General features: G+C 51.9%; 1 protein-coding gene across 1 annotated transcript in view; it reads left to right on the top strand.

Moving 5' to 3' along the window:
* Nucleotides 1-16,833, top strand: part of HYDIN (HYDIN axonemal central pair apparatus protein) — a 105,112-nt gene that overhangs the window by 74,173 nt on the left and 14,106 nt on the right. Inside the window, exons 36-63 of the mRNA XM_019619791.2 lie at nt 66-234; nt 523-714; nt 1,007-1,174; nt 1,634-1,807; nt 2,958-3,163; nt 3,472-3,624; nt 4,096-4,279; nt 4,924-5,065; nt 6,069-6,231; nt 6,322-6,966; nt 7,306-7,515; nt 7,869-8,071; nt 8,205-8,387; nt 8,627-8,746; nt 9,634-9,793; nt 9,879-10,051; nt 10,593-10,791; nt 11,093-11,192; nt 11,915-12,014; nt 12,280-12,448; nt 12,713-12,951; nt 13,212-13,326; nt 13,485-13,689; nt 13,872-14,107; nt 14,615-14,766; nt 15,078-15,270; nt 15,601-15,709; nt 16,230-16,490. Coding sequence (XP_019475336.1) covers nt 66-234; nt 523-714; nt 1,007-1,174; nt 1,634-1,807; nt 2,958-3,163; nt 3,472-3,624; nt 4,096-4,279; nt 4,924-5,065; nt 6,069-6,231; nt 6,322-6,966; nt 7,306-7,515; nt 7,869-8,071; nt 8,205-8,387; nt 8,627-8,746; nt 9,634-9,793; nt 9,879-10,051; nt 10,593-10,791; nt 11,093-11,192; nt 11,915-12,014; nt 12,280-12,448; nt 12,713-12,951; nt 13,212-13,326; nt 13,485-13,689; nt 13,872-14,107; nt 14,615-14,766; nt 15,078-15,270; nt 15,601-15,709; nt 16,230-16,490 — 5,323 coding nt within the window. The remainder of the gene's footprint in view (nt 1-65; nt 235-522; nt 715-1,006; nt 1,175-1,633; nt 1,808-2,957; nt 3,164-3,471; nt 3,625-4,095; nt 4,280-4,923; nt 5,066-6,068; nt 6,232-6,321; nt 6,967-7,305; nt 7,516-7,868; nt 8,072-8,204; nt 8,388-8,626; nt 8,747-9,633; nt 9,794-9,878; nt 10,052-10,592; nt 10,792-11,092; nt 11,193-11,914; nt 12,015-12,279; nt 12,449-12,712; nt 12,952-13,211; nt 13,327-13,484; nt 13,690-13,871; nt 14,108-14,614; nt 14,767-15,077; nt 15,271-15,600; nt 15,710-16,229; nt 16,491-16,833) is intronic.

The following is a 16,833-nucleotide window of genomic DNA, read 5'->3' as shown; positions in this document are numbered from 1 at the left end:
GGCCTTTCATGGTCAAGTCTTCTCTTCTTCACGTGTTGCTTGGTTTCTCTTCCTTATGCATGCAGATCCTGCGGATGCTGAAGGACTATGATTGCCGCAATACCCTACTGCTGCCTCCACGTGCCCCGGGTGAGAAGCTGCCCCCAGAGGTGCTGGAATACTACCAGGACCAGAAGAGGCTGCAGGATGAGCAGGCCAAGTCCAGGACTGGGGATCCAGCAGGCCAGGAAAATGGTGAGGCTGTCCTGAATGTGTCTCACCCACAAAGATTGAGTGAGCTCCTCAGCCAGTAGAACCAGGTTCACCATCACCAGTATTTTGAATTTTTTCCTTCCAAACAACAAAAGCACAAACTCGAACTTCCCCCAAGGCAGAGACAGGTTTCTGAGTGCCTTGGGCATCTCGCTTTGTGGGGGGTTCTCCATCTTTTTTCATATGGCTGTGTAAAGTGACAAATGGCAAAGAACAGGTTGCCTGGCTGTGTTCATCATCATCAGCCTTCTCCTTGTCCTTCCTCCTCAGCCAGCGGTGAAGATGTCCAGTCTCTCTTGGATCAGGGAGGAAAGCACTCTGCTGAGATCGTTCACACCCTCTCATCTCATTACTCAGTCATTCCTCCCTCCACTTCTGATGGAAGCCAGTCCAACAAGGTGGACTCTAAATCTGAAAGGGGAGAAGAAGAGGAGGAAGATCTTGAGAAAAGACATGGAGCAGGTCAGAGCCCTATGATTATTGCCTCTTCTCTGTCCACTGTGGCAGAAGGGCCTTTAGGCATCACTGAATGCCTGTGCTTTCCCCTTTCTGCCACTCCATTTGCTGCATTCTGAGTGGGACTCGTCAGCAGCAATTTAAGGCAGATCCTAAATGCAAGAAGAGCATGGGAAAGCCCCAGGTGTGATACTGGAGTCAGCAGAGTCTCCTCTCCCAGGATCTGAGGGGGTGGGGAAGAAGTTGAGTATCACCGGTGTGCAAGAGGCTGATTTTTGTACCATGTTCTGCCCAGCAGAGCATCAGCAGAGCACCAGCAGCAGCAAGGAGGCTGCAGGAGAACTGCACGACAGCCCTGTCCTCAGAGCCATCGCCCGCCACCTGGGCATCGATATCTCTCCTGAGAGCCGTGAGGCCCAAAACCGCCAAGGAATCGCCATCATCATCCATGGGGCACCCCTGGCTGGTGCGTGTGCCACACGGGGGTGGAGGAGCAGGGCGAGAGGCATCCTGGTGGGCTGCCACTTGAAGTCAGGTGTCTGTGGATCTGCAGGGGTGTAATGCAGCACCAGGCCTTCCCCTAACTGGTGGAAGTGGCTCATCTTGTGTCTGTACAGCTGGGCTTGTGTCCCCTCAAACTAGGTGGCCTTAGCTATGTTGCCTCATGGGAGCGTGTTGGCTTGTGGCCTCCAGAAGGCCTGACCCTCACAAACATGCCTCAGTGCTGCATGAAGAGCCTTCTGAGACAGTAATGGTGGTGGGACGGGGCTGAAGCATTGAGGTGGCCACGTGGGACAAAGCTCTTGAGTGGCAGTGAGATGGAGATGATCTCCCTCTCTGGAACAGCATTTCTAGCCACATTCAGGCTGCTTCCCTCTTGGTTTCCCATGCCAGTGTCACCATGTAGGCCTTCCTCTCCCTCAAGGGAAGACATCGGCTGCGGTCGCCCTCTCCAGACATTATGGCACAGCCTGCTTGTCCATCGACTCGCTGGTGATGGAGGCCATCTCCGACAGGAGCAGCTCAGCTGGGCTCCGTGCGTGGGAGCTGTGCCTCAGGACTGCCATAGAGCAGAGCCACAAGGAGACGGAGGATGCTGGTATGTCCAGACGTGTGGTCAGAGCCATCCCAAGCACCCGTGACTACTTAATTACTCCACATGAGCTGCTGTCCAGAGAGAGCCCAGTGCCATGGATGGGGCCCCGGCCAGCCTGATTTATGATTGGCAGCCCTACCCACTTCAAGGGGTTGGAACTAGATGATCTCTCCAACCTAAGCCATTCTGCAATTCTATGGCTCTGTTAGTTGGCAGTGTGTAGAAGTGCAAAGCCAGCTCACAAACCCTCTCCAGTTGTTTGAAATCTCTTCATTTCGAGGGCTCACACAGGGACGCTTCCTGCTGCCTGCAGGCTGCTTAGCACATGTCTCTTTTCCTGAGAGTGGTGAAGCACACCTGCATATTTCTCAGGGTTTTTATTATTTCCTCAAAGCTAAATTCAGCCAGCTTTCCGTGGCCATCAGGCAGAACTGCTGCCTGTTTTAACGAGGAAAAAGCCCTGTGAAGTGGCTCATTAAGCACTAGGTGCCTGGCTTGGAGAGTGATTTCACAAACATGAGAGGAAGGGAAAAATAGCCTCCCCGAGGAGCTTCAGATGAGAGACATGCTGCAGACTGACTCTTTTCTCCAGAGATTTTTCCTATTTACGCCATCAGCTCATGGATGTTATGCTGTTCCCCACATGAGACCAGCAACTTTTAAGGTGTTTTGTTGGACAGCTGGTGCTCCTAGAAGTGCAGATTGAGGGCAGACATCAGCTTTAAAGGAAAGCTTTGCATTGCCAAGCCTTGGGTTGGGTTGGGAGAAGATGGGATGGATTGGGATATCCAGCATTAAAAATGTAGCTCCAGTGGAGATTGGTGATGGCAGCTGGGGCAAGGCTGAGCATTAGAGCATCTGTAGGAGAATGTAGGGTGTGGAAACAATGGTCCTGAAGGGTGAACCCTTGGCTTGATCTTTAGGGGACATACCATGCAGCTTTTTTTAGTGGTAGTATTTAATATTGAGTAGTAGGTGGATGGTTGGACTAGATGATCTTAGAGGTCTTTTCCAACCTTAATGGTCTTATGATTTTATGGCTGTGTGTTAGGAAGGACACAGTGTTGTACATTAAATGGCTTGAAAACCCAATGACACACTCAGCTAGCAGTGTCCACCTCTGGGCCCTGCTGAGCTTCTGTCCCCTCTGCAGGTCAAAGCACAGACCCATCTGCCCCTCAGCTTGGTGCTGAGCACAGGCACAGCCTGGACATGAGCCAGTCCAGCTCTGGGGAGAAGACCAGCCTGCACTCTGTCAGCTCCCGCAGCCGGGCGAGTGCAACAACAGGCAGGAGGAGATCAGAAAACCATGCATCCCAATCCCAGAAACAGCAGCTCACGGACCCAGCAGGCTCACAGGTGAAGAATGATCACACTGGTGATTCATGAGACTTTTCGAGTGTCTTTGAGTAGTGCTGGGTATAGTTCAAGGTGGGAAGTAAACCTCTGCTGGGCCATGTGGCTTGCTGGCAAGGTGCAGCCCTGATCAGCATGGCAGCTTGCAGGATGCTGTGTTACAAGTTTGGTTTGCTGCTGTCCCAGGGATGTGTCCCCCAGGGCTCTCTCCTGGAGCCCTCACCTCACAGCTTTGTTATACCTCAGAGCTTATCTCCAAGCGCTTGGAGTTGCCTAGAGTTCTTCCAAGGGGTTTAATTTGTCTTCTGCAGGGCTCCTCCAGCTCTCATCGCCTCTCGCTGCTTCCCTGCATCCCCACACAGCAGTGGCTGAGCATTGAAGGGAGCACAGCTGGAGAGACGGGCTTGATGAGCTGCGTGCTGCCCGAGGATGTGCTGGGAGCCATCCTGTCAGAGAGGCTGCAGGTATGGCACATCCTCTGCTTTGGGTGTCAGGAGGGTGGGAGACACTGAAAGGTGTTAGGGGACAGCTGGAGGGAGTCCTGGCTGCCAGCATCTTGGTGAAGATGCAGATGCCATCAGTTGGCAGAGCGCGGGAGGTTGTCTGAGCTGATGTATCTCTGAAAGAGTAGAAACGTGCTGGCACAGCTGCCCAGGGAGATGGGGGAGTCAGCATCTCTGGAGGTAATCAAGAAGAGGGTGGATGTGGCACAGAGGGACTTGGTCTAGAGCAATTACTGGCATGGGAGGATGGCTGGACTAGGTGATCTTAGTGGTCTTTCCAACCTTTATGATTCCATGATCTGGAGTACCAGCTCCAAGGTGATGGACAACAAGATGGCTTGTGTCCTTGCACATCTGCATTTATTGCCAAGCTGAGAGCCTAGTGCATGCTGTTGCTGACTTTCTCTCTTCCTTTTTTTGCTTTATTCCCAGCTGAGTGACTGCTACCAGGGAGTGGTCTTTGATGGCCTGGAGACCCTCTTTGCACGCAGCATGGCATCTGCCCTCCTCTGCCTGCTCAAAGCTATCAACAACCGTCCTTACATCTATTTTGTGAACCTGTTCCGGGACTATGCCTCTTGGAAAGCCAAAGAGATGGCTGCAAAAGAGCAGGAAGGTGAGAATCATCTCCATACCTCTCAAATGTCCTCTCAAGCTCTCAGCCTTACCATTGCGTCCACCTGGACATAACCAACAGAACTTGTAAGAAATGTTTTTTTAAATCCTTCCTTTAGTATCATAGAACCATAGGATCACTGAGGTTGGAAAAGGCCTCTAAGATCACCTAGTCCCAACTGTGCACCTACTGCCAATGTTGCCCACTGCCCACATGCCTCAGTGCCATGTCCCCACGGCCTGTGAACACCTCCAGGGATGGTGACTCCCACCTCCTTGGGCAGCTGTGCCCAAGCACTCTTTCAGAGGAGTTTTTCTTGATATCCAACCTTCTGCCTCAGCACTCACCTCGCAGTTGCTTAAAGTATATCTTCATGATATGCAAAACACCTACCTTGCAATAATCTGTGTCTTTAAAGCTTGGATGCAAGTGCAAGCTCTCATGGCATGGTACCTATCCTCCGTGCATCCTCCACGCTGGGACATGGTTCTTGCAAAGCAGCACTTTGGGACATTATCAAACCACAGCAGGGGTTGGGGCTCCCCACTATCAGCGTATCCTGGAGGGTCTGGGAAGGTTTGTGTGCTCACCCCCAGCACCAAGCTCTGTGTATCTGCTAATAATTTCTCATGTGTGCATGGAAGAACGGGAGCAGGAAGAAGTTGCCAGAAGGGAGAAAGCACGCCTTCAGGAGATGGATGAGGAGGAGTATGATGCCCTCACTGAGGAGCAGAAAGCTCAGTTTGATGACCATATACTCCAAGTCCAGCGTGAGAGGAAGAGGAGGTCTGTAAGCTTTACACGGGCAGCTCTCCAGTATGGTGTCCCTGAGGGTTTCCCCGTTCCCATCCCACATGGGGCTCCTGACCCACCTGCTGCCCTCTTCCCTTCCCCGTGCTGGGTGCAGGCAGGTTGCTGGAGATTTGGTTGAGTGACACCACAGCAAGTCTCAGCTCTTTGTTCTGTCAAGGCTGAAGCTTGTTTCCCCAGGGGGAGGTGACTAGGGTGCTTCAAATGGCTCTGATTTTCAGGACAGACAGCACAAGTTTCCTAGGGCAATAGCTAGGTAAAGTGTAGTTGCTCAGAGCCTGTTTTGCAGAAAGGGAATTACTGCAGCTTTTGCTTTCTGATTTAATGGTTGTCTTGTTGCTGGGCACCACTGAAAAGAGCCCGGTCCCATCCACCTGAGGCTCTCAGCCTTTCCTCATACAGGAGATGCTCCAGGACCCGACCATCCCTGCAGCCCTCTGCTGGGCTCTCTCCAGCAGTTCCCTGTCTGCCTTGAACTGGGCAGCCCAGAACTGGGACCAGTGCTCTGGCTATGGCCCTCTCAGGGCAGAGCACAGGGGAGGAGGACCTGTAGAGCTCCGTTCCAGGCAAACCTTATCAGAGGAGGTGCACAATTTAGAATCATAGTCATTATCTCTAGAGTCATAGAGAATCATTAAGGTTGGAAAGAACCTCTCAGATCCCCAACTCCAATCCCAGCCCACCCCCACCAGGCCCACTGACCACATTCATCAGTGCCACATCCCCATGGTTCTGGAACGTCTCCAGGGATGGTGACAGCCTGTGCCAGTGCCTCACCAATCTTTTGGAGAATAAATTCTTCCTAATACCCAACATGAACCTCCCCTGGTGCAATGTGAAACCACCACCTTTCATCCTATCGCTATTACCTGGGAGATGAGACCAATTCCCAGTAGGTCCTGAATTTGGCCATGGGCAGGCACGATCTATGTCATTCTGTCATGACTCTCAGTGATGTATTCTGTTTGACTTGCTGAAGGAGGACGGAGCAAGCTCGAGAGCTTGAGGAAAGGCAGAGGCAGGAACTAGAGCGCTTGAAGGAGGAAGAAGAGCTGAAGAAGAAGTCTAAGCGGGGAAGGAGAGAGCTTGGAAAAGAAAAAGACAGTGTCTTGGGGAAGAAAAGCCAGCCTGGAGGCAGACAGGTGGGTGGTTGTACTATTGCAGTGATCATCACCATCCCGTAAGAACTGATCCAGTGCTTTGAAATACTTCTTTTCTCCTCTCCTGCCTAGAATGCCACCGCATCCACCAGCAACACCAACGCGTCCACCAGCAACCGCTCAGACACCAGCGATGGGGTGGACAAAAAGGGGTCTACAAAGGACCACCCAGACTCTTCTGTAGGTGACAAGGATGAGAAGAAAAAGTGTAACAAGGTCCCCCTGACGAATGCCAGCCCAGCAGTGCCCGTGCAACCCGGCACCACAGAGCAGGAGGAAGCCAAGGAGAAGACGCTGAGCGACAGTGAGAAGATCTTGGCCATGAGGTTTAAGATCTATGAGGCATCACAGAAAGATATCACGCATATTTTATCAAACTGGGACAGAGTTCAGGGCATTCTGGTGTCCTCTTGGAGCCAGGAGGAGGTGTGGCAGAGGACAGAAGAACAGACCAGGCATTTATCCAGACGCAAGAGCAGGAGGGACAGGGAGAAGGAGCGCCTGGAGAAGGAGCGGCAAGAGAAGGAGCGCTTGGAGAGGGAACGGCAGGAGAAACTGAAGGCTCTGGAGGAATTCCAAGCACAGGCAGGGGAAGGTGCAGAAGAGTCAGCAAAAGGCCAGGGCGTCGGGGTGCCTTGCTTGGATATCCAGGTGCTGGACGCAGAGGATGTTATTGGGAAGATCCTGGAGAGTGGAAAGCTGCCCCCAGCAGAGGAGGTAAAGCCCTCTGGGGCTCAAACCCAGACTCAAACCGGGTCCAAGACCTGGTGCTTTGTGTCCCACGAAGTGACAATGGCACAGAGCCTTGTCCCACTCTGTGCTGTTGTTCCGCTGCAGCTCCATGCCAGCTATGGGATTGGGAAGGTTCTCAGTTCTTCTCAAATGATGGAAAGAGGGAGTGCCATCCTGGCACTGCTCTGGAGCCCATCCAGCCCAGTGTGCATAAAAAAGCATAGTACTCCACGTAAAAACATTGCCAAATTTTCAGTGTCTGAAAGGAAAGAGCGTGAGTATGAATGTGACTGAGAACTGATGGAGTTTTCTGTGATCTTTCAGATCCTGGATAGACTGGGTCTGGGGCCCTCAGGGCCTCCCATTCCTCCTACTGCATTTTACTCTGTGATCCACTACCCAGAGAAGCGAGTGGCCCCTACGGGAGAAGCCCTCAAGCACTTCACCTTCATAATGCCAGAAGGTGCGATGGCAGAAGAAGAAAAGAAGGAATCCGAAAGTCTTGTGGATGTCCCCATCACGCCTACCATGAAGGTGCCAGGGCAAAGGGGTCGGGTGGGGGAGATGGAGAAGAACCACTGCAGAAGAGCAGTGATGGGCTCCATGTCTGCAGGAACCCACAGCACATCCCTGGCCTGATTCAACTGAACAAACCTGTTTGGGGGAAGGATGGAGGCTTTGGTGCAATCAGAAAAGAGATTTCATGGGCAGAACAAAGCCCAGTAAAGGAGAGCAAGGCAGTGGGCAGATGTGAAACCAATAGAAAGTGGTCATTTATGGATTCTCTTGTGTGTTTGTCTACAAACCTGCAGCTTTCTTTCCAGGGCGGGGATGAATTAGGGTACGTCTCACTTTATTCTTCCTCTTCTTCCTCACCTGGTGCTCAGGTGTCAGAGGAGCAGCTCACCCCCACCAGAGGGAAAGCGAGGAAGGAAAAAACTGAGGGCAGCAAGGAGGTCAAGAAAGAGAAGCGGAGCTCTGCCCGGAGCAAGAAAAATCTCCATGGGACGGGCACGGGAACATCAGCACATCCTGCTGATGTGGAGCAAAGCAGTGTGGACGTGGCCCCCTCTCCAGGGAAGCCCATCAGGTGAGAGAGGAAGGAGAGCCATCTCACCAAATGGTTGGCCATTCCCATGGGCTGCTGGGTGGTGAGTCCCCAGCCCTCCTCCTTGTCTCGTTGACATGTTCCCAACATCTGAAGTGTTCTCTGTAACTGCCAGGCTGAGCAGCTGTCGGTGGATCGTGCCTGCCCATGGCCAGGTTGAGCTGAAGGTACACTTCACCTCCTCGGTGCTGGGCCAGTTTGACCAGACAATGAATTTTGAGGTGCTGGGGACAAAGCGACTGTACCAGCTGCACTGCAGGGGCATTTGTGTGTACCCCACCATCAGCCAGGACCCACGGTAAGGCTGCTTCATCACTGCTCCCTGCTCTGCTTCCCTCTGTACTTGGAGCTGGGGCTGCCCATTGTACTCCAGTGACCACTTTCCACCACTTTACATCACCTTTGACATGAGTCTACCTGAGCACTCCAGTGTCTCACCCAGCTTGGAGCTGGGAACCTCTGCTGCTGAAGGTTATGGCTTCCTGTCCTGGTTGGAGCATCTCATAGCTCCTCACCTTCCCATTTTCTCCCTCCTAGGGTGGTGTTTCCTCACCGAAGGAAGAGCAAAGCAGACAATGACATCATCTTCAAGCAGTATGTCATGAGCACGGGTGTGTTCCACTTTGGGCCACTGCTCTGTGGGAAGTCCAGAGACTGGTATGTGCTGGTGGGCTGGCAGCCGGTGCCACAGCTGGTACTGGGTAGACATCCCAAAAGTCCCAATGGCCAAGGTGACTTTGGGCAGCTCATGTCCTCCCTCCACCTCTCAGCTTCCTCACTTATGACAGTGAATGTAATGGTGCTTTTTAAAGTGCTTTGTGCTGTACGGGCAGACTGGCCAAGCAATTATTCTGCCTGTGGCATTATAAAATGTTGATTATTAGGCAGACTTTATGATTTGGCCTGCCAGCATGTATGTGTGACCTGCAGAGGAATAACAGTGGGATTTATGAACCTGACTGCTGGATGAGGTCTGCCTTAAAAGCTGTCATTGTCACTGCTGGCATGGTTCTATTTTTAATTTTGCTCTTTTTTTAATATCAGAAATGAAGCCCTTGCCTTCATGGGAGCCCTGGAGATCCAGTGATATTTTACAACCCTGGGAAATGAAATAAAAACCCTTTAAAAACAAAAGGGCATCTTTCAGGCAGCCTGATGGATGGACTCGGGTCTTGGTTTCCTTTGTAACCAATTTTTGCAAAAGCCTTTCTTGACACCCTGCAGGGAAGGGACCAGAGATGCAGGAAGGACCCGTGTGCCAGATCACTTTTATTCTTGCAGGGACCCTTGAATTTTTGTTTTGCAAAGTGTTCTTTCTTTAAATGCTTGTGCCTTGTCACACTGATGGGATTGGGGCACCAGGTGAAGGCGCAGACGTAGAAGTAACAGAAGGCTGAACACAGCATGCAGTGTGCTCCTTTTTCCTAGCCTGCTTGTTACACTGTGGTGAGAGCAGCCTCTTGCTGCCAGCATGCAGAACTTGCCTCGATGGGTGATAAACGCAGCGGTCCCAGCATGCTGAAGCCTTCTCTCTTTGTGAATAGGTACAAGGCGCTGCCTTTCCCCAGCAACTGTGAGAAGATAACCATCCTCAACATCACCCCCTTGGAAGCTGAGATGCATTTCTTCTTCGAGCACGATCTCAAAGCAGACACGTTCATTTTAGACCCTCCCAGCATGACGCTGAAACCCAATGAGAAGCAGGTAGGAGGCGAGCGTGCAGTGATGCAGACCCAGGAGCTGCTCTGCCTGCTCACCAAACCTCTTCTCTGTCTCTTTTTGGGGCTAGGAACTGAGCATTTGGGCATACCCCACTTTGGCTGGCCTGGTGGAAGATAAGCTCGTGTGCTGCATTAAGGACAACCCGGAGCCTGTGGTCTTCCACTTGTGCTGCCAAGGGGTGCGGATGGAGCTGTCTGTCAGCCCCAAGCACGTGAACTTTGGGAAGCTGCTGCTGCACAGGTCAGCCCCCAGCTGCCCTGCTAGCAGCAAGAGCCATCAGCCAGGTCCCCTTCAGCTTCTTTGGGTTATAGAGTCATAGACTCGTTATGGTTGGAAGGACCTCTAAGATCATCAAATCCAACTGTCAACCCATCACCACCAGCTCAGAATCGTACAGTCACAGAATCACTGAGATTGGAACACAATTCTCAGATCCCCAGGTCCAACCCCAGCCCTCCCCCACCATGCCCACTGCCCACGTCCCTCTGTGCCACATCCCCAGGGCTCTGGGACACCTCCAGGGATGGTGACTCACCCCCATCCCTGGGCAGCTGTGCCACTGACTCGCTGCTCTTTCAGATTTTTCCTAATATCCCATCTGACCTCCTTTGACCCAGCTTAAGGCCGTTACCTCTCATCCTTTCATCCTTTACGCATACAAGTTGTTCTCTAGAGAGAGGGAGAGCAATCTTTCAAAGGAGCCATTGGCCAAATGGGAAGGATAGGGCTGCTCCAAGGTGCAACGCTCGTGCCTGTGCTGAGCATCTTGGTGTGCCCGCAGGAGGGACAGCAAGCAGCTGGTGCTGCGCAACCCCATGCTGCTGCCTGCAGCCTGGAGGCTCAGCGGGCTGGAGAACCTTGGCGAGGACTTCTCTGTGTCACAAACTGAAGGCACTGTGGAGCCCTGCACAGAACTGGGTGTCTATCTGTATTTCAAAGCCACAAAGGCTGTCAGCATTAAGAAGACCATCCGACTGGAGGTGAGGGGATGTTGCTGTCCTGAGTGGAGCAGGACAAAGCAACCAAGGGTCTCGGGGATGGAGGTTGTGCTGGAAGGGTTACCTGCAAGGAGGGCAGAGGGCTGAGCATTTGTGAACTTCCTTTCTGCTTACGGACCCTTAGCAGCAAGAAAGGATGGCTTGGTGGCCACAGTTCTCTATGATTTAAATCACTGGTAGTCCACCAAGTAGGGTATGCCATGGTGGAACCAGCCAGCTATCATCACCTACCAATAGAATTTAGGGGAATTGTCCCTGCAGTGTTTGTTTCTTGCTGCTTTAGGTTTCAGATGCAGAAAACATCCTGGGGATTGTTCAGATAGAAAATATCCAAATCCAAGCAGAAGCCTATGATGTTGCTCTGAGCATCACCATTTCCAAAGGTCAGTGGATGCCCCAAAACAAAGCAAACCAGATGCATTTCATTGCATGCAACCAAAACACCTGGGAAGGGTTGGGGTGGAATCATAGAATCATTAAGGTTTGAAAAGACCTTTTTAAGGTCATCTAGTCCAACCATTCACCTACCACCAATTTTGCCTACTAACCACATCCCTCAGTTCTGTATCTCCATGGTTCTCAAACACCTTCAGGACAATGACTTCACCACCTCCTCAGGCACCTTGTTCTAATGCCTCACCACACTTTCGGAGAACTTTTTCCTAACGCAGGCGTGTAAGCATGGCCATAAAGCATGTGTCCTTCAAGCTGCGTGGCATGAAGCACTGTCAGGGCAGAGAGAGCCTTGAGCCTCTTATGTCCCAGCTTTGAAATGTGTCATTTCCCATGCAGATTGGTTTGGGTTTACCGAAATGACAGCAATGTGAAAAAGCAGTTGGCAGCTCCTGAAGGCACTGCAGAGCACGTGGAGTAGCTGAAACTGTGCTTGGAAGCAAGGAGATGGAAACTGGGCTCCTTGTCTGCTAAACCCTGCAGATATTCTCTAAGCAAGAGAAAGGGCAAGAGAGCAGTTAAACTTCCAGGCTGGGAAGGGTGCTGAGGATTTTGTCCCACTTGAGAGCCTAAGATAGGCATCTTGTCACTTGGAGTAGCCCACAGCAACTCAGATATTGACCATCTCTTACCCCTTATGGGATTTCTGCAGGTATGGATGGCAACGTGGATTTTGGAGTCCTTAAGGTGCAGGATGATGCAAAGCAAATGTTAACCCTGAAGAACAAAGGGAAGTATGAGATTGCATACAGGTGAGCGACTGCTTCGGCCACCTTGTCTGTCCTTACTTTTAGGATGTGTTCATTTCTCTTTATGAAACTCTTTAAATGAGGGAATGAGAAAGTCAGCGTTGAAGTGAGATTGGAGCACTTTTGTCTGCAGTCTGTGCCAAAATCTGGGGATGGCAGAGATGGATTCTTTCGACTCTCCCTCTTTTTTTTTTTAAGCTCCTGGCTGTGTTGCTGCTACCCAGTACCTATAACCAGAGAGGTCTTTGTCTCTTCCCTTTGTTCCCAGCTTCATGTTGGAAAACGCAGACACTGACATTCCAAACTTGGCATCCCACTTTGCCATCCAGCCACAGAGAGGGCTGCTGACTGCCTCTGAGCGCCCTGTGCACGTCCATCTGGTCTTCCACCCCAAGGCAGAAATAAATATCGAGGACAAACCCATCCTGAAGTGCCAGGTGAGCTGCCCCAGGCAGGTGGGTATCACCCTGGGTGTTAGCAGGATGTGTGTCCCCTGGAAGGAGAGGTTTAAGCTGGGAAATCCTCTCTTAGGTACATGCAACGTAATCTTTAGAAGGTGTTGGTGATGCTTCCCAAGCAGAGCTGAAAATCTGGCTCTGGAGGAGGCATTGAGACAGGGCTAATAGGCTAAAGGTGACGTGGGGTGACAGGAGGGGACACTGGGCTCCTCACTGTGTTACCAAACCCTCCTCTGGCTGCAGGTGATTGAGCCCAGCCTCTGTGAAGGAGGGGAGGCCATCGCCATCATCCCAGTGAAGGTGTCTGCCAAGGCCTTGTTCAGCAAGTACAGCATCACCCCAGCCTCATTCATTGATTTCGGGACTGTGGTGAATGGCACCAAGAAAACCTGCAGTTTCATCCTGGAGAACAGAGGCAGCTTTGACTTCAAATTCCAAATCTACAAAGCAGAGCAGGACGCATCTGGGCTAAGAAGGAAAAGGTGGGTGAAGCTCTGCGGTGCCTGTCCTAGTCATGAGAGTGTGGCTGGTGATCCAAGGGGACCCAAAAATGCCTCAACTGCCCCTTGAGTAGGACAGAGTTGGTGGTAGAGCTGATCTACCCATGACCATCACCAGGCAACCCTTGTGGATCCATCAGGAACATGAGTGTAGGAAGGCTTCCCTCCATGGGGAGAAGGTTCTGGCCTTGGAGGATGGCGAGGAGCTCAGCACGATGGATAATTCTGCTTTCTCCTCTCAGCGTCAATCATGGGATGTCCGACCACTCTAATGAGAATGAAAGCATCGACAAAGTGCCCAACTCTGGGAAGCAAAACAGGCCGTCTCTGCAGAAGGACACGAACCCCTTCATGCAGGTGGGTGGCCACGGGTTGGGATGCAGTCACGTAGTGGGGCTGCCTCTGGGCCACGGGTCACCCCTCACTGCCTGGAGGCCAGGGGGTGCCATGCTCCTTGCTGGGGACAGCCAAGGCAAGGCTGCGAGTCAGCAGCCTCTCTGGGGCTCTGTCTGCAGGCACGCTTGACTCTCGGCATGTTCACGGTGTACCCTGGCTTTGGCTCCATCTATCCTGGGGGCCAGCAGACCATCACAGTGGATTGCCAGGCAGAGCCAGTGGGGACATACGAGGAGCATCTATCAATCAATATCTGTGACAGAGACCCCAAGGACAATCCTCTTGGCATCCCCTATACCCTGCTGGCCGAGTCCTGCCTTCCAGGTATACACCACCTACAGGTTGCTATAGCCAAGGCCAACAGTAGGGAGAGGGCAGGAGGAATGTGTGGAAGGGCAAGCAGAAAGTAATGTCCTGGTGCCTGGGCTCCTAGGCTGAGTCTTACAGCCTTCTGGGTCCACATAACCTCAGCAGGAAGGCCTCTCAGTCCTCTTTTCTTCTTGCAGCATTTGTAGTTGATGACATAGGTTCCATCTTTGAGGAGCATCGCATCTGCAGCAACGCCAGCCTCTGCCACATCCTGCAGACTGTGCAGGACGAAGGTGTGTTCATCACAGATGAGAATAAGTTCATCTTCACCAACGTTCTGGTTGGGCACCGGGCCTCAGCCCGCTTCAAGATCCGCAATGTGGGCAAAGTCCCCTGTGATGTGGTCCTCTCCATCAAGCCCACCTCCACCAAGGTAAGAAAAGGGTGAGGTGGTGATTACTCCTTTTTTAAGGAGGGAGCCTGCCTTGCCTTCTAGATTTGCCTTGCCTGCTCTAGTCCAGCTCTGTGCAGACAAAGTTACAGGGAAGAGCAACAGCCCCTGGGTTGTGTCCAGCACATCTCAAGGTTTTGGCTCATTCCTCTGGGTCTGTGGAGGGAGACCTGAACCCTTCTGGATCTCTATAGGAAGCACATTGAAGGGTCTTTTCTACTGGGGCCAATGTGTCTGGGCTCCAAGGAGGCCGTTTCATCAGGCTCCTTGTTTTTCTTCTCTTTGAAGGTCAATTCTAGATTATTTGCAGAGTTTTCCATGCACCTCCTGGGCTTTATGGCAACTCCCTGTCTAAGGCCAGCATTACTTTGGTGTCTTCCCTTGAGACGGGAGTGTCCTGTCCCCTGCTCCCTGATGTGTGTGTGTGAATTGGGCTGCACTGCATGGAAGGTTTTATGTCCTAACACCAATCTGTGTGCTTCCCTCCAGCATAACAGCCGCATCAGTGACATCTTTGAGGTGGATCCCATTCAGATGTGCGTGCCCAGCCGTTCTCACGCCTTTGCTACAGTGACCTTCACTCCACAAACGATGCAGAGCTACCAGTGCACTTTTGAGGCTTGCCTTGAAACCCAGGCAAGGTAACACACCCTCTGAGATGGTAGGGGGACGTCTGTGATAGCTGCCTCTCCCCTGGGTGGATGCAGACCTGTCGTAGAATCACAGAATGATTCAGATTGAGAAGGACCTCTTAGATCACCAAGTCCAACCCCACCATGCCCACTAACCAGCTCCCTAATGCAGAGATGTGCAGGGGACAAAGAGGTGGATGAAGTGGCTTCTGTGCCACGTTATTTCCTCCTGGATCCTGTGCTAAGGATGTGGGAGGAGAGGGACAAGGGGGCTGTATAAACAGTAGTCAATAACGATTTCTCCTCTGCCCCTCCTGCAGCCCAGTGGCAATTAAAACAGAAAGCCTGACATTTGATATCAGTGGGGAGGGGAACCTGCCTCGGGTGACAGTCCTGCGCCCAGTGCTTCACAACAAGAGGGGGAACCCTCTGCTCCTCTTCAAGAAACTGTTGCTTGGTGATTCAGAAAAGCTCCCTCTGGTCCTTCAGAACAATGGCATCATACCTGTCCAGGTGAGGGGCTGCTGGGGGAATGCATCAGCTACTCTGGGAGCAAGTTCTTGTCCCATGGAGGAGAAAGCATGGCACAGACTTGCTGCTATACTGTGCATCTCCTCTCCATCCCCCTCCTATCTCATATGTGGAAATGCGTGGCATCCTACTTACATTATATTCTATTTGATCACATCTTACTGCAGTTTAATTAAGCTTGACTGTAGTTTAATTCCATTCTGCTCATTATTTACTCTTTCTCAGTGAGGGTCTAGCAGCAGCTCAGTGTTGGTCCTTGGGCTGTCCTGCACCCTCACTGTTGTGGCAGTGCTCTGTGTTCCCTTTTCTCAGTTGCTGATAGATATGTTGGATGAAGCGAGAGTTTTCTTCCTGAAAGCCAGGCCCACCACTCACTGCATCTACCAGGTTGCAGACACAAAGGAGGATTCTACTGGAGAAGGTAAATGCATTAGCCGTGAAGTGTGGGCATCCACACAGGTTGGATAGTAGGATAAAATTCTTCTACAAAAGAGCAGTGATGCAGTGGCACAGCTGCCCAGGAGTGGGGGAGTCACCATCCCTGGGGTGTCCCAGAGCCATGGGGATGTGGCACTGAGGGACGTGGGCAGTGGGCAGGGTGGGGTGGGACTGGGCTTAGGGATCTGAGAGCTCTTTTTCACCCAATCTTAATGATTCTGTTATTCTAAACATGTGCCCTGCTCAAGGTTGGCCAAGCAGCAGCTAGATGTTAGGCACTGACTGGAGGAGGTTTGGGGGATAGGTGTTAACCAGACTTTGAGACACTTAAGGCTTTGTGTGCTGTTGTCATGGCCTTGTGAGCATAAGAGGAACATGCAGAGCCATAGGTGGGAGCACCTATGCTTAGAGACAGCTGGGTTTCAACCACTTCTTCCTATTACATCCCAAGGAAGAATTTCCTCTGAACAGATCTATCGCTGTCTCTAATTTCATTGGTGCAGGGAGAAAGCCCCACACTGCCTCCTGTGTCCTACATCATGGGGAATCAGCAGAGTTTGACGTGCTTTTCAAACCCCGCCTGCCCCAGCGTGTGGAAGGGCAGATCCACCTGTCTGTGGTGGACAACCCCTATGAGGAGACCAACATCCAGCTGGTGGGTGAGGGCTACGAGGATGATTTCACACTAGATAACATCCACGGACTTGTGGCAGACAGCTTTGGGGAGAACACTGAAGGCAATCTGGAGGAGGACATAATTGAAGGTAAGAGAATTCAGGTGGACATCTCTGGCAGGGCCACAGGAAGTCTGTCTGCATGTGATACACTATGGAGATGAAGGCCATGTTCAAGCGTGTGTCCTCTATATAAGCAATCCTGTGCTGTCACCACCAGCCATGATGGTCTGTGAGCATACCTGCCCTGTACATGCTGTAATAGGTGTCCACCTGTACCCAGACAGCCACACTTAGAGACTTGTCAGGGTGCATCTCTGAAGGACAGTGGGAGAATGGGGAATTGCACCTCTCAGAGGTAGGAAGGCTTGGAGCAAGGCAAGGAGTCAGACGGGGCGGATGGACCTCACTGCACACTGACATCTCTTGCTCT

This window comes from Meleagris gallopavo, chromosome 13 (assembly GCF_000146605.3).
Source record: "Meleagris gallopavo isolate NT-WF06-2002-E0010 breed Aviagen turkey brand Nicholas breeding stock chromosome 13, Turkey_5.1, whole genome shotgun sequence".
NCBI classification, from domain to species: Eukaryota; Metazoa; Chordata; class Aves; order Galliformes; family Phasianidae; genus Meleagris; species Meleagris gallopavo.
Note: the sequence above shows the minus strand (reverse complement) of the source record. Positions and strands in the feature narration are given on the sequence as shown.